General features: G+C 36.9%; 1 protein-coding gene across 2 annotated transcripts in view; it reads right to left on the bottom strand.

Annotated features, from left to right (window-relative positions):
* Positions 1-23,503, bottom strand: part of fnbp1l (formin binding protein 1-like) — a 145,422-nt gene that overhangs the window by 4,874 nt on the left and 117,045 nt on the right. For both annotated transcript variants that reach the window (XM_059983923.1, XM_059983924.1), the window contains exons 9-13: positions 21,397-21,597; positions 7,975-8,084; positions 6,173-6,305; positions 4,373-4,488; positions 2,856-3,010 (exon numbers count right to left, since the gene is read on the bottom strand). In XM_059983923.1, the coding sequence (XP_059839906.1) occupies positions 2,856-3,010; positions 4,373-4,488; positions 6,173-6,305; positions 7,975-8,084; positions 21,397-21,597 (715 nt within the window). The remainder of the gene's footprint in view (positions 1-2,855; positions 3,011-4,372; positions 4,489-6,172; positions 6,306-7,974; positions 8,085-21,396; positions 21,598-23,503) is intronic.

Here is a 23,503-nt window from a genome sequence, read left to right as displayed (position 1 = left end):
TTACAAGGATGTTGTCAGGACTTGAGGACCTGAGCTATAGGGAAAGGTTGAATACGTTAGGACTTTACTCCCTAGAGTATAGGAGAATGAGAAGAGATGATACAGACAGGGTAAACATAAGTTGGTTTTACCATTGAGGTTGTGAGACTATAACTAGAGGTAATCAGTTAAGGATGAAAAGTGAAATGTTTACAGGAACATTAAGGGGAACTTTTTCCACTCAAAGGGTAGTCAGTGTGGAACAAGCTGTCAGCAGAAGTAGTGGACATGGGTTCGATTTCAAAATTTCAAAATGATGGGAGGGGTATGAAGAGCTATGGTCTGGGTGAAAGTTGATGGGACTAGTCAGATTAATAGTTTAGTATAGACTAGATGGACTGGAAGGCTTTTCCATTCTGTAGTGTTCTCTGACTATAAATGATTTTACTCAAAAAATTGCCCTTTCTATCTGTACAACAGCAAATATTAGATTCAAAGCCAATTCCAATGCCTGTAAAAAGTATTCACCCTCCCCTTGGAAGATTTCATGTTTTATTGTTTTACAACACTGAATCACAGTGGATTTAATTTGGATACATTTCACACTGATCAACAGAAAAGACTCTTTTGTGTCAAAATGAAAACAGATTTCTACAAAGCAATCTAAATTAATTGCAAATGTAAAACACAAAATAATTGATTGCTTAAGTATTCATCCCCTTCAAGTCAGTATTAGTGGATGCAACTTTTACGGCAATTACAGCCTTGAGTCTGGGTGGATAGGACTTGATCAGCTTTGCATTTTCCCCCCATTTGTCTTCTTTAAAAAATACTCCTCAAGCTCTGTCAAACTGCATGGGATCGTGCGTGAACAGCCCTTTTCAAGTACAGACACAAATTCTCAATTGGATTGAGGTCTGGACTCTGACTTGGCCATTCCAGGACATAACTTGTTGTTTCTAAACTGTGTAGCTTCGGCTTTACTTTGGGGTCACTGTCTTGCTGGAAAACAAATCTTCTCCCAAGTCACAGTTCTCTTGCAGACTGCAATCTGGTTTTTCTCCAGGATTTCCCTGAATTTTGCTGCATTCATCTTACCCTCTACCTTCACAAGCCTTCCAGGGCCTGCTGCAGTGAAGCATCCCCACAGCATGATGCACCATGCTTCACGGTAGGGATGGTGTGTTTTTGATGATGTGCAGTATTGGGCTTATGCCAAACACAACGTTTAGTCTGATAGCCAAAAAGCTCAATTTTGGTTTCATCAGACTATAGAAACTTCTTCCAGCTGACTTCAGAGTCTCCCACGTGGCTTGTGGCAAACTCTAGCCATGTGAGTTTTTTTCAACAGTGGCCTTCTCTTTGCCACTCTCCCATGCAGCTGTGACTGGTGAAGCACCCGGGCAACAGTTGTTGTATGCACAGTCTCTCCCATCTCAGACACCAAAGTCTGTAACTCCTCCAGAGTTGTCATAGGTCTCTTGGTGGCCTCCCTCACTAGTCCCCTTCTCGCACAGTCATTCAGTTTTTGAGGATGGTCTGCTCTAGGCAGATTTACATCTATGCCATATTTTTTCCATCTCTTGATGATTGACTAAAATGTATTCCGAGGGATATTCAGTGACTTAGAAATCTTCTTGTATCCATCTCCTGACTTGTACTTTTCAAGAACCTTTTTGCGGAGCTGCTTGAAGTGTTCTTTTGTCTTCATGATGTAGGCTTTGCCAGGATATTGACTCTCCAGCAGCTGGACCATCTAGATACAGGTGTATTTTTACTACAATGAATTGAAACACCTTGAATGCACACAGGTGATCTCCATTTAACTAATTATATGACTTCTAAAACCAATTGACTGCACCCGTGATGATTTGGTGTGTCATATTAAATGGGGTGAATACTTTTCTGCAGATCAGTGTCAAGGAAAGCCAAATTAAATCCACTGTGATTCAATGTTGTAAAACAATAAAACATGAAAACTTCCAAGGGGGGGTGTGGAATACTTCTTAAAACATTGACCACTGAGCTTCTCAGTAGAAATGTAGCATGTGCAGCAGTCACAATACTATTCACACAGTATTGAGGGAGAGCCAAGTGACAAAAAACACGGCAAATATTGAGAATACGGAAACACATTCAGACGGGCACTGGATATATTAGCTGTTGAAGATGTATCAATGACAACAACAAATGCTGCCAACTATTTATCCTACAGACTTGGACTTCAATACTGAGTGTCAAATGACAAAGGTTTTTAAGTTATCACATTGAACAAATGTGATTGAGATCTATTATGATAGTGTTGATTATGGTGGATCAGAAGCCAAGTTTGGGGGGAAAAGTGTCTTGGAAACACTGGAGTGGAAGCATATCCACAATATTTTTTTTCTCACAACGTGGTGCACTGAAGGGCTAAGGGGTGATCTATTAGATGCTTATATTATTAAGGGTAGTCAGAATCTTTTCCCCCCTCTCCCCAAGATATGGGAGCATAAAACTAGAAGGAATAGGTTTAGGGTGAGAGGGCAGAAATTGGAAGGGGAAGTTTTTCCACATAAAGCACAGTGGTTAAATACACCAGAAGCAGCAGCAGAGGCAGGTACAATTACATTTGGAAGGCACTTAGATAGGAAAGGAACAGAGGGATACAGGGCTAAAGCAGAGAAATAGGATTAGTGTGGACAGGCACAAAGCTGGTATGGGTGAGTTAAACTAAAGGAGCTAATTATATGCTGTAAAACTATATTACTCTAGTATCTACCAAACTTCCCAACTTTAACATAGCCCAAAAAAAAGCTCACCCTTTATGGAAAAAACATTTAGAAATAAAAACAAAAAGATTCACATAAAATTGAGATCATACTGAAAATGTTTACCATCAAATGGGTACAATGCTTTGCAGTGGCCAATAGCAGGTAAAGGTTCATCATCTTCAAATTCATCATCAAATTCAACATGGCGGTGTGATTCTGAATATCTCTGGTGTGCTCTCTGCTCTTGGTTTGGATCATCTGTATAACTCCCATCAGGGCTGATGAAAGCAAAGTAAAACAAGAATTAGTAGTAAGAAGCTTATTTAATAAAAATCAATGCCTGTAAATATTTATTCTTGAAAGTAACTGGATGCATTTTAATTATAACCATTAGAAAACAGTTATTCATGGAGTTTTCCTAAGTATTCTTACATATATCAAGTAGCAGCATCAACTTCCTCTAAGATTTTTGCAACATAGAGGATTAAGGAAATACTCCTCCTATTAATAGCTAGATAATTGCCAATAACATGCTAGAACTTCAAATAAATTTTACCTTTAAGTGAACAAATCTGAGGTATGAGTCAACTACTGACATTTGCCCAAGTACCCAACCTCCACATGAACATGAAAAAACCGCTGAAGCTAGCATGCAACTTCAAAATGACTGGTCTGATTCAGCAAGCTAGTCTCAACCAGTCGACTTTTAAACAGGGCTATTTTAAAAAAAAATAATTTTAAATGTTACGCAGTCTTTACAAAACTGGACTTTCTTTGATGTTGACATCACATATGCAAAGTCCAAGTGGTTATCAACTACAAGCAGCAGAGATGAGCAGCCATTGGACATTACTGCCTTGCAATATATTTCCCCAAATTCTTATTGTTTTTGTTTTGGAGTACAATGTTATTGCCAGCAATGCTTGTCATAGTTTACAGAAAGCAGGTCCCAAAACCTAATGAGACTTCATAAATTGCAGCAAGCCAATAACAGGTTTAATTGGAAAATAATGTGCCATGTATCTATAGGTCAGGCAGCATCAATGAAAGGAATAAACAGCCAATGTTGCAGGCGTAGTCTCGATGAAGGGTCTTGGCTTGAAACACTGACTACTTCTTTCCTTAGATGCTGCCTGACCTGGAAAGTTCCTCCGGTATTTTGTGTGTATTACTCTGGATTTCCAGCATCTGCAGAATATCTTTTGATTGTGGCCATGTAATTATACCCACTAATATGTTCAACGTTAGAAATAGAAGACACTTTTACATGTTTCATGATTGTTTGAATGTTTTTTTTTTAAAATATCTATCACTATTAACAAGTGTTACTTGTATAAAATAAAATGCAATTCTTTCTTTAATACTCCTTATCATCTAGGCTCTGCTGATTTGGAGAATATTAAGGAAAGATTTGACCCCAGAGTCAGTTCAGGATTTACTGTACAATACTATTGAAATACTTCTGTTTCCAATTGAGTTAAAATGCTCGTTGACCTTTGTTGAGTAGTTTGAAGGGCAAGAAAATATTTCTTCAAAATAACCACAGTATGTGAATTATAAGTCAATAATTAATGATTGCTTTAGAAAGATTTATCAAAGCTAGATCACAATCCTTTAACAATTAGGAGCTGAACGTGTACCTCTCTCTCCCAGGCGTTCCATGATGATTAGTTTCAGTAGGACGTTCGCATGCCATACTACCACTTAATCGTCTGTCTCCTCTTCCACTTGTTCTTTCAACCTCAGCAAGCCATGCCTTAAAGAGATTAACATAGTGTTAGCTACCATTAGATAAGTAATATTAACTCATTTGAGGTAATCATTTATAGCATAATCAGCTTAATAAATAGATTAAAATTAAATAAATGAATGCTTTAGTCCAAAGGACTCTTTTCAGAGTGGAATCTCAAATATCTGCTATAATAGTCAAGTCCCCTACTACCAGTAGGTATTTAAGTTCCACTGCCAATTACATAGATCTAAAAGCACGAGTATTAATATACTAAAAGACCCAAAGTCACTGATTGTTTTTCAACTCAATGAGTAATTGTCCCAATTAATTTCTCAACTCATTAGTATTTTACTTTAAACAGAAGCAGGGTTTTGATAAGGTGACAGTCACCATTCTACTCTATGCAAGCATCCAGCAGAATCAACAAACACTATTAACCTTCAGATACCAACCTAATGCCCACATTAGATTTGTATCCTTCTATGCTTTATCTACTCAAATGCTTGCCTACATATCTTTCAAATGAAGCAAATGTACAGTATTAGATTCCACCACCTCTGGCAGTGCCATTTTACTTTCAGGCTTCCAGAACTTGAAGTGCCTTACTCAAGTGAAAGACATACCATTTATCCCCAAATACCTCCATGTAATCAGGCATTATACAGAAGACTATGTTTCCCCCAAGTTCTAGCAGAGAACACAGAAACAGAAGTAGGCCGCTTAGCCCCTTGAGCCTGCCTAGCCATTCCATAAGACAATGGCCAACCCGTAAAGCCCTCAACCTCTCTTTTTTAACCAGTTCCAACTCTCAATTTCTTGCTTTCAAATATTTATCTCTGCAATATATATAATGTCTAGTTTCTACCACTCTCAGAAACAGAGAATTCCATAAATTCACTATCCAAAGAAATAAAAACTATATTTGAAAAAATTTGCACACTTTACTTTTTAAAATCAGCCCCTTACTGATAGAAATATTTTAACTGTCAATACACATTTTCAACAAAATTACATCAGGAAAGAGGAACCCATAAGACAGAGAAGTGATAGGAGGCCATTTTACCACTTGTGCTTGTTCTGGTAAGCAATCAAATCATGGATGATCTTTTACCTCAGTGTCACTCTTCTTGATTACCTTAATACCTAAATATCAGAAATTATACAGAAAGCCATGAACCAGCATGCTCCCTGTACCGTACAATATGATAGCCTCTGGAACTAAAAGCCTATCAAAAATTCCACTGAGATAAGATTAGTTAGATTTCCCATCCATTTATCTTAAACTTGCCTTTATTTGTATGGTTCCAACTAAAGGTACAGATCTCTATTAGCTCGTCAAAGTAATTCTTCGAGGACAATATTAAAAGTTATTAAACCAATTCAGAAAAAATATTTTGAGGAAGAGGTTTTCCAATGAAAAACATCTGTACTTTTAATAAAGTTAGTGGAAGCATTCAGCAGCAGGAACCTTTGCTTAGAAACACCAAATCAACTATAATTTCCCACATGCCAGCAAAATGAGGAGCTAACTCAGCATTAAGAATCAATCTACATTACATGTCACATCTATAAGCTACAAGAGACTACACACGTAGGATGAATTGTACTCAAATGTATAAGAAAAATCAGATGCGCCACTTTAATTCCAAGCCCTTCTAAGTTTCTAAAACTATGCGGTCCAAGGTGCAACACACACTTTCAAAGTTACCTCGTTCTTTTGAATCTCATAACGTAGCTTGTCAATATTGCTCATGGTCTCTGCTATCTTTGGATTCAAACTACCAGGATCACCCATCTGGGGATTTCGTTCATAAACATCTTTCATTTTGTTTAAGGCATCTCTAGAAAAATAAAATTTAATTCCATGTTATTGAATTATTCCATGTAAAATGTCTTAAAATTGATATTATCACTCCAATTCTCATCACTGTTGTCAGGTTAAATTAGAAGCACCCAAATAAATTGGATATTTAAAAGCCTATTGCAGTATGTTAAATAATTAATAAAGAGTCCTTAATTCGGTTATTTTTTAAATTACAACACAGCATTTATGTGAGCATAATTCAGTAAATGCATATAGATATTAGTGGCACATATTTTTCAAATAGGTTTAATATGGTGTGCAGTATCTAGAAAATTAATTGACTAGCTATTATTTTCAAAGAAAAGTCAGTTTAACATATTCTGTATCAGATGCATATTTAAATAAAGCTAGCTTTTCTTAATTCAAATTTATGCTAAACTTTAATTAGCCATAACTTGGGTTAAATTGAATTGGTAAATTGTAGCTTTCCCGGTGCCATTATCCTACACTTATTAGCTTGCAACAAACTGAAATTAAAATAGAAGATGCTGGAAATATTCAGCATTTCTGGCCTGGCAACATCAATTAGGAGAGGAACAGAATTATTATTTCATCAGCAAGGTCTTCTTAAATTTTAATTCTGTTCTTCCCACGGGGACTACTAGCCTGTTGCATTTCCAGCATTTTGTGATTTTTAACATCAGATTTCCTTTTTGAGCAAAATATCCAGCTAGCATCACTCTTTCAACTGGCAATGAAACTCACCTTTGCCAATACTGAAAACAAAAAAGGGTTTCAAAGGTTTAGGTGATCCAATCAATTAGCTTCAAACAAGCAATTTACATTGCACAGATTAAGACTGTACTTCAGACAATGGAGGTCAAAGTGTAGCAAAAACCAATACCTTAAAATGATATGACAGAACATGACTGACTACCTGCCCAAACTATAGCATGTAGAGCTTTGGCAAAAGTAATAGGACCAGTCTATTAGTTAATTGAGTCTATTTTTGTTTCTACTGCTCTGCTGAGTAAGTTATTCAATGTTACATGGTATAAAAGATCCCACACTCATTTCACTAACCTGGAGGCAACAAGTCCAATTATTGTAGCCCTGGAGGCATCACCTAACCCAGTCTGTATCATGTAGTGAATCTAAGAACTGTGCCTAATATGGCCAAATGCAACACTAGGGCTTCTGCCTACCAACCTTCAAGGAGGTTTGTGCTCCATTTAAACCATTTCCATTTAAAACAATTCAATTATAACAAAAAAATGAATTCACCTCTTTAGTCTATTATTAGAAAGATAAAGGTCAAACATTAAATTATCCCCTTACTTAATCACATTCAAAAACAGTTTTATTTCTCCCTATCCTATGGAGAGCGAAGTACATGAGACAATTGCAACTTTAATCACAAAGTCAATGCCAATAATCATTCAATGATCTGCTTTTAAAATTAAAAATACACCCATTACCTGAAATGTATAAGTGTTAAACATACTGGTATTGTGACAGCTCAAAAATAAATAATTAACAAAACCTTATTAATACTATAATTATTGTTAATATTCCATCTGTGGTTTTTTTCTAGTTTTGTCCTAACATAGTGTACAAAGATTTAATATATTCAAAATGAAGGCACAAACTTAAGATTTTCTACACAATGCCACCTCTCCAACCAGTACAATTTAGCCTGTTCAGACCTTTGGTCTATTTCCTTCTGGTATTCCTTGTTAAGCTCATCAATCTTTTGCTGAAGTCTCTTGCGCCTCTGTTCTGGTGGCAGATGACTAAAGTCTTCTAATGCAGTGCTCTGAAACAAAGATTGAAACAATGTTTATCCCGTTCTTTGTACCTTGCAGTCAAATCAGCTTGTATACATATATCACAGAAGCATCAACATCAGCTTTAAGCCATACATGGTTGCAGATGAGCTTAAAGCAGGTTATCTTGTGCAGCACAATAAATCCGGAAAATTTACCATAAGCTGCAAGATTTATTGTAAAGAACCACAAATTTCTTTTCCAAGCATTACATGAAATAAAAATATGCTTTAAGCATGCCTAATAATATATCACTTGCCACAACAAATCACTATCTCGATTAAAATATATACAGTACATTCCAAATCAAAAGACAGCATTTATTACGGCACTCACACACCCCTAAAATGTTTCAATGCAATTGCTCACTTTCTATACATGATCCTTTGTGAGTAATGTTAGTTAGAGATACAGTGAGGAATAGGTCCTTCGAGCCACACCACCCAGCAACCCGATTTAATCCTAGTCTCATCACGGGACAATTTACAATGAACGATTAACCTACTAACAAGTAGATACAGAGGACCTGGAGAAAATTCATGCATTCCACATGGAGGATGTACAGACTCCTTATAGATAATGTCTGAATTGAATTCTGTACTCAGATGCCCCGAGCAGCAATAGCACTGTATGCTACTGCATACTGCAGTTGATCATTAGCAGGTAATTAAAAAAATAGATCTCCCTGCAAGAGCTAACTTTTAAAAAGAAATTGGTAGTTGTTTTTGTTAAGGCTCAGGCATATTAGATCCACAGACACATTTTATCACAGCAGTACTGCACTGGAACTCTGAACTGTTGTGCAGAACTGTTATGAAAAGTTAGAGAAACAACTTTCTGGTGTTCCCAATAATTCACAAATGTACACAGACACACATTGATTATTGACAGAACAGATTATTGATGCATCTTTTGCCACTCAAAACTGTCAAAGTAGCACAAAACTGGAAGAGAGTCATTAACCTGAAAATGCAGTCCATGTCTGACTGCTTTAGTTGAAGATCTGCAAGATAGGAGGTCAGGAAGAACATTTTCTCCATTTAAAAAAAAATCCATGTACATTTTTTTTTAAATTGGAACATTCATCATGGATATTTTTTGTTACAAAGCTGTTCCACAATTATTGGTGTTTGTATCCGTGACAACTTGATTCTGAATCAAAATGACATGGAGTCCTGCAGCTGTGATTTGCAATGGAATTTGAATTCATTTATTATTGTCACATGTACTGAAGTACAGTGAAAAGCTTGTCTGGCATACTGTTCATACAGATAAATTCATTACAATTTTTCATTGAGGTTTTCTTCAGATAGTGGCCAAAATGCTAAATAGAACATTGCATAAAGAAAATATTTATCCTAGAGGAAATGGAAATATGTTATCTGAATGTGGGGCAACAGAGAGGGAGAACAGAAAATACTAAAGCTCAACACTATTGCTAGGTGTTCAGTTTTAATGTGACATTGCTGATGGAAAATGCAGGGTGACCAGAATGAAGAGATAATGCTGCATTTTAAAGGACTTGGATTTCAATGCATACTCCATAAACCAACAAAATTGGAATGGAACATTTTAGGGAAAGTTTTTAAACTTGCCACCCAGCCATAAATCTGGATTAGCTGGCCCACTTACCACTATTAAATGCTATTGACTGAACAGCAAAATGTACAATTATGCTATCAAAATTCTAAAGGAAAGCAAGGCAACTCAAGTAGTACAAATTCATCAACAGACTTAAAATTAATAAAATGAGCACAAGTCTTAGGCTTAAGCTTTACCAGATATTGTCAAAAAGCAGAATAGAGAAACAAATCAATGCAGCTTTACAATTTTAAAGACACTTTAACCATAAACACATCCACAAAAGCAACAGACGTAGAGAAGCTTTGGGTTCAAAGCTCTGCTTACCAGTTTTAATGAAAACTTCATAGTTCATATGAAGAGAGAAAAGAATCATTATAAACACTCTCCATTTCCACCAATTACAGTTCAACATAAATCAGAATCAAATGCATTTAAGCTGTCGCATCCCCAAGTGGCTTGAATATGACAGTTTCCTCACAAAAATTGAAGACTGTTGCAAAATTTTTTTTAAAAAACACAAGCTAACCTCCCTTAATGAGAATCAGAACAGCATTTATTGAATAATAGCCTTTGGGGCAGATAACTTCTTCTTGGATAAGTTATTGAGCTGTCTCTCTGTATCCAAGAGCTGAAAAATCAGTGTCTCTCCCCTATCAGAGCATCCTCAAATGTGTAGTTCTGATGGTCATGATACAGAGTGACAGGATCGATTACTTCCTGGGTCAACCTTTCTGTAAATGACAAGCCTTAAACATAAAAAACTTCCAGACAGATATCAGGAAGAATTCCCTTCCATTGTTTGGATCTTTTCTAAATATGACTGAAGTTACATGGCAAGACATTAATCTCAGCTCAAGCTCATTTGTAGCAATAGTTTCTTATTCAGTTCTTAACTTCAAAATATCTTAAGCTGCTGTTGTAACTACCTTTCTACAATAACAGAACAGAAATTGGGATACTCTATACTGTAGTGACAGCCATATGTAATTTTATTTCAATTCACAGAATCAAAAAGAGAAAAATCATTATACTTTGCAGATCAGAAGACACGACATCATACCTCTGTTAGCTATCCTTTTTAATCCCACATGACAATTCTTAGCCTGTACCTCAAAGGCTACAGTGCTTCATGCATATCCAAGATTTTTTTTAAACAAAAGTGCTAATGATTTCATTCAGCAACTATGACCCTTTCAGACTGTGTTCTAAATCTTCACCATAAGAAAAAATAATCCTCTCCTCTAATTCTATAATCAGTGACTAAATATCTATGCCTCCCGATAAATGTACCCCATAGGTGTCAAACTCAAGGCCCGCAGGCCATATCCGGCCCGGCGTACAATTATATCCGGCCCGCGAGATCATTTTAGACAGATCTATTATTTTAATTATTAATGGCCCAGCGATATGAAGCCTATGATTGTAAGTTAATATCAATCATAAAAATAATGCTTGCTCAGCAGTCTTCTTCATAAGAAACGGAATTTGTGAAGTGAAACACTTTGTAGTTTTAGCAGAGACTGAGACACATGAGAACAGGCTGGAAAAAACGGAGGCAATGAAAGCTGCGTTCGCACGCGCCAGACTGATTCGGCCCGCATGAAGTTGCATTTTGCCCAATCCGGCCCGTGACCTAAAATGAGTTTGACACCCCTGATGTACCCTCTGCTAAAAGAAATGGATGCTTACATCCATTTCAACCAGACCTCTCATACCTTTAAATGTCAACTAAATCTCTCCTATCCCTTTCTCCCAAAAAAAAATGATTACAGTCTATCCTATTATTCCTCATAACCAAAATTTTCCAACACTGGCATATCCTCAAATTTCCTCAGGACTAATTCCAGTTCAATTCCCTCTTTCCTGTCATATGGTGACCAGAACTGTACATAATACTTCAGCTGGAGCCTAACAACTGTTTCATACTATTCTTATTTCTATATTCCATCACTTTGCTAATAATTTATTCCACAGTCCCTCTTAACCAGGAGTTCCCACAGATGCCTCAGTTGATGGTAAGGGTCCATGGCAGAAAAAAGGATGGGAGTCCCTGTTCTTAACTATCTTATTGTGGCACACCGCTACATTATCACCCTTCTAACATCTGTCAGGATCTCTGGACCTGCACTCCAACACCTTTCTGTTCCACTAGTCTTCCCAGCAATTGTTTTGTACAACCTTCCCTAAATGCATTACCCCAATTTTGTCCAAACTGAAATTTACTTGCTACTTTTCTTCCCTCTCTGAAAATAACTAACAATACTTAGAATAATTAGGCATCATGAGGACAACATCTGGGTTAATGCTGAATGCAAGACACAGCTACCAGGCAATGTTCATCTATAACTAAAGTCCAAAAGTCAACTGCATTACTACCAAATACTCTGCCAGCTCTAGATGCTCATAAATGACCTAAAACTCAAGTGAGGTAGTCACAAAAATATCATGGAGGGTCAAAGTCTGGGTACTCTGTGGAATATCTCATTAATATCACATTGGGGAGCAGACTCAATGGCCTAGTTCTGCTCCCCTATCTTATGGTTTTAAGCAGCATTGAGAGGTTACCTTTATCTACAGAATCAAGCTGGTCACCAGAGGAGCACTTTCTCAGGACCAGCGAGAAGACACACTGAAGATTTTTTTTAAGTTATCAGAAGATAACCTGAAAATATCAAACCATAAATACTGTAGTCTACAGAAAGAGATGAGGGGTCAGAAAAGTGGCAAGAATAAAGCAGTTCAAAGAAATTAATATCCATATGCATGAAGGGAATCAATAGCAAATCTAATAATGGCTAAGTTTCATTCCATTTTACAAATACATTCAATTCCAGCCAAAAATCAGTCTTCACAGATCTTTTAGTGGGAGTAAATGTAGCTCAGTAAAACAGATACTCTTGCAAAGCAAGGTGGCTTCATGTTCAAAAATTAATAAACATCTTTAGGCTGTAGCAGCTGATATCGTTTTAACTTTGACAAACTGGATTTAAATGCAACCAACTCTTTGAAATCATAGCACAAGTTTCCACTCATTTGTCACAGATATAAAGCCTTCAAGAATTAGAATGATAATAACAATTTTTCCCACACATTAAAAGTTATTCATGAGTTCAAAGGTGTAACTAAGAGTGAGTCAATTACAAAAAGGTTTTTTTTAAATAGCATGACTGCCAAATATAAGTGTGCAACCAGATATAAAATTATTCACATTAACTTTAAATCCTAATGAATTGTGTATTAAATTTATTGGAAAATGCTGGAGCAGTGGCACACGTAGCAAGAATAGCAGCAGGGCCATTCCAGAATATTTTTGAAACCAATACGAAGGACCACAGAAATATCAGAGGTACATCCTTTGCAACCATTGGTAGCATCTTCAGGTGGCACTGCCTTAAAAGGAGGTAACATGCATCAAAGGTCCCCACCATCTGAGCCATGCCATCTTTTCACATCTATCTTTGGGTAGGAGATTCAGAAGCCTGAAATTCCACACCACTAGATTCAAAAACAACTACTTCCTTTCAACTACTTGGGTCTTGAACCAATTGGCACAGCACTATAGTTCAGGAACACAATGATCACTTTAATCACTTAGCATGAAAATAAACCTTTTTATTCCAATTCTGTACTTTCTTGTTAAATACCTTGCATAATTTATGTTCCTCTTCTGAATGCTGCATATTTGATGCTATGCACCTACAATACTATTGCAAGTAAGTTTTTTTCAGCTGCACCTATGCCTACATATACTTGCGCATATGACAATGAACTCAACTTTGACACGGGCTTAACTATCTGGGGCAAATATCTTGCTCTGTGCTCAATTATTGAAAATTCTCCAGCTTTGTCTTCCTTCAAATCTGTAATAAAATAATAGCATTGGCTCAGTTGATAATACTCTCACTTACAAACTAAAAGTTGGGTTTGAGTTCCATTCCAAACCTCAACACTCCAGTGCAATTCTCAGAGTGGTGCAAGACTGAAAATGTCACTTTTCAGTCAAAATGTTAAACCAAAGCTGCACTTGTATTCTCAGGGGAGACAAAAGATGCAGGATAATAATATGGACATAGCATTCAGCCAACACTACTAATCGATGCACACAGTATTATACTGGTGCTTGTGGGATGTTATTGGGCACAAACTATTAATTGCTACAATACAGTAACTACACTTTGCATGTTGAACTTCAAGTTTATAAAAGGTGGTATGCAACTACCATCCACTATCATTTTATTTATTGAACTAGGACATGCCAAAAGAAGATAAGGGCATTTCAACTGAAATATTGTTGGACAAAAAATCTAGATACACATACTTCTCATATTTGGGAAATTAAAAACACTGGCCACACTGGATCAGTGCAAAAGGGATGCTGCAACTTTAAATGCTATAAAATTCAGCACTGCACAGCAAAAAGCCACATGCAAGCTTTCAATACACAGCCTCTTGTTCACATACAAAAAGAAATTATACTGACCCCGCAAGGATATCTTCATTGAAGGCAGCTGTTGGATAATAGTTTTCACAATGAACAGCAAAGACAACGGTCATTTTGACTCAAAAAAATGCTTCACAGTTGTAAGATCAACCAGGAAAACATAATAGTAACCATAGTGAACCAAATGGGCCGTATGGGCTGCTTTTGTTACATAATGGAAACAATATTACTTAAATATAAACAATATATTCTATCATCACCCAACTTAAATAATGTGATTTCCTACCGAGGGATGATTAGACATATACATCCCTCCAAATTGCTATAAAGCTGGGGGATAATCCACTGGGTACAGGCCATAGGAAGACAATTAACTATTGTGAACTTTGGCAGAACGGGGGTGCAGCAGGGAGGCAAAAATATCTGCTACTATTTACAGAGATGCAAGATAATAGCAAATGGAAAGACTACAAATGCCTTTTTTGTATGTTAATTTGTTCCCCATTTATGTGCTTTTCTCAAGTATACTGTGAACCATTCTGGTACAAAACGCTGTTCAACCAAAATCATGCAACATTATCATTTCATAACATACAAGGATACACCAAATAAAACCACACTGGATTCACACTCAATGCACTTTTACATATGAAACTCAATCAAATAAATAGGGCATTTTTTGGCTAACAGTGAAATATGAATAGTTATCTACATTTCACTACATATCTACATTTCACTGAACACATCTTTGAAGAAGCAGCTGTAATTTGAGGCTTGAAGCACATAATCCTAACATTGATCTAAGAACTTGTCTTCTGAATTAACAACTAAATGTGGGAGAGGAAATTGTGAGGAACTGCTGAGAAAAATTAAGGCCATACTTTTTTTAAGCTGTTGAACTAACTACAGAAGGCCTTGTAGTAAACTTGCACATCACTCACATGCTACAGTCCAAACAGTTTCAAACTTGTTCAAAATAAACCAACTTACCCCCCTTTTCAAATCCTTGAAAGAAGGAATTCTGGGTTTCACTGTCTTTATTTCATTCATACAGTATGACAGTGGATCCCTGGAAAACCTGGGAGACTGGGGCCCATAAGGAGCCGAGGATGAGCAAGTTGAAGCAGGGGAGAGGTGAGGGAATGGCAGCTAACATAAAAATAAAACAAAAGCAAACTATAAACTTTGAAAAAACCCCAGAGGGACACACCAGCAAGTAACGTGGTACTAGATGGTCACATTAATTATAATGAACTATGCATGTCACTCAGAAGTTACTTACATTAATGTACATCAGAGGGTGATGGATTTCTATAAGATAAATTATGTGAATTGAATCTAATCTTAGCTTATTATTTATTAGGTGAACACTGAAGTGCAAAAGGTGTATAAAGTATCAACAAAACAATGCAACAGACGAATTCTCCAAATTTGACCTGCGCCCTTCATTTAATGAAATAAAAATTATCATCAGGCCACAGAAATTACATAAGTGACTGAACCTAAACAAGATATTAGTTTCAAAGCACATGCAATACCCTGTCCTCAAAAAGCAATCAATTTGTGCATTAACACATATTGGCAATTCCCCTACAGTCTTTCTGTCAGGTCAAAGCAACACACGCATGTTGGAACATCACAATCAAAAATATTAACAAATTGAGGTTCAAATCGATATGATTACCTGCTTTCATAAAGAAGATACTTGAGTGAGAAATACAAAACCAGCAGACACATTGTCATTGAGTTTTATAAAAACAGTAGTAATCTACATCAATTAAATGCATACTAAACTACAAAAATGTAACAATTATTTATTATATTTGATATATAAAATAGCACAGGGTAACTTATTGAAATATACTTTAGGACATGGCAAAACCATGAATACGAGTGCTTAATACCTGTTTCACTATTCAATTAAGACCATAAGACATAGGAGCAGAAGAAAGTCATTTGAGTCTGCACTACCATTCCATGATGGCTCTTAACCCCACTCTACTGGCTTCTCCCCATAACTTTCGATGCCTTTACAAGAACCTATCAAACTCCGCTTTAATTACATGCAATGACTTGGTCTCCTGAGCTGTATGTGGGAATGGATTCCACAAATTTGCCACCCTCTGGTTGAAAAGCATCCCGAACATCCTTATGGCTGTTCTAAAGGGATGTCTCTCTATTTTGAAGCTGTGCCCTCTGGTCCTAGACACCCTCCACCCCACCCCACCCCAATACAGGAAACATCCTTTCAACATCCACTGTATCAAGGCTTTTCATTATTTAATGTTTTATTGAGATCCCTGCCCCTCATTCTTCTAAACTTCTGCAAGTACAGGGCCAAAGCCTTCAAATGCTCCTCATGCATTAACCCTTTTATTCACTCCTTTCAATAAATCATGGACCCCCATCACCCAGGTCATGCCTCGTTCACATTACTATCATTTGAAAGGAGGTACAGAAGCATGAAGGCACACAACCCAATGATTCAGGAACAGCTTCTTCCCCTTTACCATTCAATTTCCAGCGTTGAACCCATGAACACTAACTCACTACTTTTTAAAACTTATGTAGGGTTCTCAGATTATTTACTGTAATATTAACTGTTAACTGCATATATAAAATGGCTTCTCTGCAGCATTATAATGAAATGGCTTCTTTGTATGTATCTGAAGAGGTAATGCTCTGTTTAGTTGAAATGTTTGTGTTATAATTATTGATAACAGAGGAACTAACCAATGGAAGTGATGTTGTTCTATCTGTATGTGTGGGAACCTGGAGTCAGTGGCGGGAGGAAAACCGAAGAGGAAGGATGTGCTGGATGCACTCTGATCAACCACCGAGGTTGGTCCCGGGCGGCGGGTCAAGGAGGTCGGAGAAGATCGAATGGGGACAGAAGGTTTCGATAATTGAGCTCCAACTGTTGTGTTCCAACTGATTGAACTTTGATAAGTTTTGATGCCTTTTTCTTTCTTTTTATATTGTATCGCTATTAATTACCTAGTTCTAGTAAGATTTATAAAGTGTAATCCGTAAAACGTACGTTGTATGCTGTCTGATATTGTATGTGCGAGTTTATTCCAGTGTGCACTACACAGCGTCTGCGCAAGTGGGAGACACGATTTGGGTGGGTGGATGGCTTTTCCCCTAGAGAAACAGATGGCCCCAAGCGTTACACTTATATTTTTGCACAACTTATTTAACTGTTTATATATATTTACAGTATATTTACTGTTTGCTTATATTGACTGCAATTCACAGGTTTTTTTTCTATTATTATGTATCACATTGTACTGCTGCCACAAAGTCAACAAATGTCACGACATATGCTGGTGATATTAAACCTGATTCTGTAAAGATGTGAAGGTCTTGCAATCAGATAAGACTATAGTGGAACATCAACAGGCCAAGAACATCCGAATGATGAAATATCAACTGTTTACTCTTTTTCATAGATGCTAAGTTCCTTCAGCATTTTGTGTGTGTTGCTTTGGATTTCCAGCACCTGCAGGTTTTCTCGTGTGAAGTAGAACATTTTGGCCTCAACACTAAATGGTACGTGACATAAATGTAATACTGAGCATCAGCTTGGTAATGCCATCCCTATTGTAAAGTACGGTGGAGGTAGCATCATACTATGGGAATACTTTTCAGCAGCAGGGTCTGGAAATCTGGACAGGATTGATGGGAAGATGAATGCTGCTAAATATAGAGAGATCCTGGATAAAACCTGATAGACTCGACCAGAAAGTTTAAGCTGAGAAGTTAGTCTTTCAGCAAGACAACCATCCATTGCACACTGCCAGAGCAATCATGGAGTAGCTTCAAATGAAGAAAATTGATGTCCTTGAGTGACCCAAAGACTTGACCTTAACCCAATCGAACATCTCTAGCAAGACCTCAAGAATGCTGTCCAATGCCACTCCCCAACTAACCTGGCACAGCTTAAGCAATTTTGCAAGCAAGAATTGGCAAATCTTGCTCCATCATGTTGTGCAAAGCTAATAGAGACTTATCCAAAAAGACCACTAGGTGTAATAGCTGCAAGAGGTGGTTCAACTAAGTACTGAGCAAAGGTGGGGGGGGGGGGGGGGTGAGGGTGTATGCTTCTGAACTGCTAACATTTCAATTTTTGAATTTTTAAGTTCTTCAAGCTTTATAATTTTCCATGTTTTTTGGGCTCTGCTGTGAAAAAAAGACATGATTCACAAATAAAAATACTCAGTTAAATTGATCAAAATCCCTAGTTGCAGTACTTATTTATGCGAACAAAGGTTTGAGGGCTGAATATTTTTACAAGGCACAGTAGACCGGTAATTTCCCAACAACAAATGTTAAGCTAAGGGTCTATCATCAAGAATCAGCTTTATTCACTATACATATTTACATGTATTAGGAAATTGACATGATGTGTTGGTGCTACATGTAACAAAAAGCAACATTCAACAATTACATAGAATAAAGGAATATATAAAGTTAGAGGTACAGATATGGAATAAAATATGCACAATACATAAATTACCAGTATGTATTTACAATGTAAACAGCATTCTAAAAAGTGATTTTAAGTGTTTGCAGTGCAGTGCAATGATTGAGGTAACAGGAAAATGGTGGTGGCAATGGGAGCCTAACTAGAATGTTTGATCAAATTAAGTTCCAGTAGGATGGCAGCGCCCTCAAATGCAGCAGCCACTCAGGGTCTAATCAAAGGTGTATCTAATCATCTTGTAAGTCTTTTTTAACAATTGCAGGTCTCTGCTGGATACTAAGAACATCAAGTACTAAAGGACTATCCCATCAGCGAGATGCTCGATAGCGATGGAGGTAGACTTACTGTGTACAATTGTTGTGTTGTCACCTGGACTTGTTGCACACTGTTGTGCTGAGATGGTGTGCAATCGAACAAGCTGAGTGAATGATTATCTTGGACATTTTTATTGGGATCACAAGACCCTGTTGGACATTGGTAATGCAGAATACTACAACTTTTTTCATTGGTGAGACCAACAACAGGGGTACTGTGTTGCCTCTGTTAGACCAAGGATCTGGTCTTGGCTGCGGAGTTACCTTGAACACAGCAATCTGTTGCAGTCATCCAGGGGCCCTCTGCTGGGCGCACTGGAGTTATGCCAGGTTGGAGAGCTGCCCTCCAGTGTTCGCTCAGTGGAAGAACAAGCTGGATCAGGACAACCTGCAGTCATGCCATTCAGGCACTTGGGCTTGGGCTTTTTTTTTGTGACTATATGATTTTCTAAACTCATAACTATATGTGTTAGTTGTGTCATGTGCTTTTGCAGTGTGCTATGTGCTGTTGGTAATGTGTTCAGCCTGCCCCTCGGCCACTGAGGAACACTGTTTCATTAGGCTACATTCATGTATGGTTAAATGATAATTAAACTTGAATTACCTGGGGAAGAAACTTATTTAAAAAAAAATTTAAAAAAACGAGGAAATAACTTGAACAATTTTCCAGGCTGAAAGGATCAGTTCCCAAATTATAATGTTGTATTTAAGTTTAAACATCTTCAAATGTTCTTTTAAATCTCAAGACAGAAGCCACATTATCCTGGCGATTGATGATTCTTTAATCTATTTGTACTTTCTTTGAAACAGCCAAGGTCAGAAACATCTGGTACTGCATACTGACTATTCTTCAGTTTTCTTCACAGTGTACTTTGTTCACATTAATTATGGCAGAATTACATTCCAATTCAAATTTCAGTTTCCATGAATTATCAACAGGCTGTCCAGTTCCTTCACAGCACAATACATTACAATGTTGCAGAATGCTAATTTTCATGGCATTTATACCAGGATATGCATGCCTATGACAATGAAGCTAAACTTGAATAATTATTCAGTGGGTACCAAATTTATTCCTATTTACTATATTATCATTAGTCTTCAGAGGCTTACTTTGCTTGACCACCCTCTTTTTTTGTAAAATAATTGTCAAAGTTTTCATTCCCCTGAATTTCTTGTATTTCTTTCCCCACTTGCTACTGGTGGCCAACAATACCTATTCTGTCAATACCTGTTATTTTCTCATTTCACTCTTGGCCATGAAGAACAGTGTTGGTTTTTTAAAATGCTTCTCCTTCCCACCCTACATTCATTTTAAGCTGATTCTCATTTCTTTAGATCCTTTGGTAAGAAGAGCTCTTCTTTCTTAAGGATATAAGTTGTTTCTGTATCACATTAAATTTTCTTTTCAAAAGCTTTCACTGATAGAATGTTACTTTGACCATCTACAGACTTAACTGTTAGTCTGTCATCTTGAAAGGAATAGTCTTACCTATACCTTGAATCGGAGAACATACTTTGTTTTTCTTCCTTTGTCAATACATGAAGCATCATGATTACCATCAGAAAATTACTCATACACTGTTTAGCTATAATTAAACCTGGCTAATAGCTTACTCCTACAACTAACATTATACTTATTCCCCTATTCATTTGAAGATTTCTTCATTCATAGATGTTAGTTTCTTAATCTATCCCAACAAACCTTTGTTATTTTAAACATTTTGATTTGATTACACATTCAAGGGAATACAAAACCATTTTGTATAATTTAAACTTCCATTGCAGCTGGAATTATCTAAAGAATCTTCGCTGTACTGTTTTCACAGTTGATGTATCTTTCGTAAAGCATCATCACCAAATAATGAAGTACCACAATTAAAAAAATAAAACGCTGGAAATATTTATCAGGCAGCATCCATGATCCCAAAAAATTCACTGAATTGAAACGTTAACTAGTTTGCTACACAAGGATGATATTCCAGCATTTTTGTTCTTCTTCTAGTCATATTTTTAGCATCCAGTTAATTGCTTTTCATATACAATACTATAGATGGCTGGTCTGGTTATCATTTATTGCACTTCACCTATAAGTGGACCATAAATACATGGTTTATTAGTACTGCCTACATTCTAAAATTCAGTATGTATTCATTGCGAACTTTTAGAAGTGCATATAGACAACTTTCATAGAAGTATCCTCACTATGGTAGTAATATTCTGAAAAAGAAATTCAACCAGGTTGGTCAGAACCCACAATGACCCTGACCAGCCAGTTCTTACCAAGTACCCAGCCAGTCACAATAGCACTAAAGGGCAATTCTAGTTACTTTCCTGAAAATTAACTACAAACCTGTCAGTGTATTAACTTAAGTTTCTCCATAAGTTCCTCCTGTGATATGGAGTAAACATTGTAAGTAGATTATAGCAATGTAATTAATACAAAACTGCTGGTTTTAAAGAAAACACAAATTTACCTTGCTTTTCTTGCCAAAAAGCCATAGTTTCCCTTTGCTTTTTGCTGCTGTGTATTTTTGGTCTCCCCTTGTCTCTTGTTTATGTGCACTGAGACTGCCATCGGAAACTGCCCTATAAATATTCTGACTGAAGTCTTCAAATGGAAAATCTCCAGGTGGTTCAAAACCAGATTTGAATGATTCCACTACTATCAAGGAGTCCTATGAAGAAAACAGTAGACAGCACTTTCTGATGGGAGACAATTGCAAAAGGTATTATACAAGTGACCATGCCACAATTAGTATGGCAGTATGCAGATACATTTTGATCAAGTGAAACATCACAACCAAACCCAATTCTGATCTTGTCCACAAATGATAACCACAGATAGGGGTAAAAAGCCCCAGGCATTGAGATTCTCTTAACTCTGATCTGAGTTACAGATCAAAACTGGAAGCTAAAATGAAACACAACATCAGCAGGAATATCTGTGTTACAAGAAACAGAATTAACAGTTCAGGACAAGGACCATTCATCAGAATTGGGAAAGAGATAAATAAGGTCCTTGCATTCCTACCCATCTGGTGTACTCCATTTGATTTTATAACATGGCTCCCTTAACACTGGAGAAACCAAATGTAGATTGGGTGTCTGTGGGAAGACAAACCTCAGGGTTGTATACTGCATACATACTTTGATAATAAATGTACTTTAATTCTTTGAATCTTTGCTTTGTGGAGCACACTTACGCACACGATTCCTGATGCAGTGTCTCGGCCTGAAACGTCGACTGATCATTTCTTGCCATAGACGCTGCCTGACCTGCTGAGCCCTTCCAGCATCTTGTTTGTGTTACTCTGCGTCTGCAGAATCTCCTGTGTTTACACCTTTGTCATGTGTAATTTAATTGCGAATTAGTAACTTCTCCCTAAAGCAAAATTAGCCTCAAAAATTCAAAGATATTCCTCTTGTCCTCACTATTCCTGCATCTCCACCCCTCCCCCTCCCCAAATCTCCTTGGCAACTTGTGACTATTTTTGTTGAAACATCTTTGGCCTGAACTATCAATTTTGCTTTTATATCTACAGATATCACCTGATGAACATTTCCAATATTTAGTGTTTTGCTTCCCATTTCCAGCAACTGTTTTACTTTTCAATGAAATTTGAAGCTATTGGCTTGTTGCATATGCTTTAAGTAATTGTCTCATACAGAAACACATGTTAAGAATTTAGAGCATTGAACAGTACGGCACAGAATGGGCCCATCAGTTCATGATGTTGTGCCAACCTTTAAGCAGTACAACCTTATTAAACATTGTTAAACTCATTTTTGAAACATGTCAAAATAACAAAACATAGTTTTAAAAATTTGTTACAATTGACTTTTTTTTCAATTTTTACAAGACAGAACAGAGCTACTTCTCCAACCAACTTTCTGACCTGTAAATAAACCCATTTAAAAAAAAAATAAATTATATTGGCTTTATCCTTTCCAATGTATTCACTGTCTGTTTTTTTTAAAATTTACTGTTGAACTGAAATGTGAAACATTTCTATAGCAAAAGGCCAGGTAGATAAAATTGTCAGATCTATAAACCTCTATGCTAGATAGATATCTGATGGATAGGGGAATGAGCTAGATAGATATCTGATGGATAGGGGAATGAGCTAGATAGATATCTGATGGATAGGGGAATCAAGGGATATGGGGACAAGGCAGGGACTGGGTATTGATAGTGAATGATCAGCCATGATCTCAGAATGGCGGTGCAGACTTGAGGGGCCGAATGGTCTACTTCTGCACCTATTGTCTATTGTCTATGCATGAACAGATCTTTCATAATATGCAAGTTCAAAAATGTGTTGGGGAGTGGGAACAGAAGGAGTTATTAAATAACTGCACTTTTTGGCAGGTTTCAGATTTTAAAAGTAGCTTATTACATAATTCCCAAATTTCATTCTCCAATTCATCAGCCTTTTTTCTTTTTATATGCTTTTTTAACCCCAGCTTTACTTCAGCCCAGCCTCTTTAGTCAGTCCAGCCCCTTCACCCTCAATCCATCCCCAAATCCTTTATAATATGTGCTAGCTTGAGAGTAGACCCAAGTAGTTCAGGTTCTCAGTA

The sequence above is a fragment of the Hypanus sabinus genome, chromosome 11, assembly GCF_030144855.1.
Source record: "Hypanus sabinus isolate sHypSab1 chromosome 11, sHypSab1.hap1, whole genome shotgun sequence".
NCBI lineage: Eukaryota > Metazoa > Chordata > Chondrichthyes > Myliobatiformes > Dasyatidae > Hypanus > Hypanus sabinus.
This window is presented reverse-complemented; position numbering and strand designations above follow the sequence as displayed.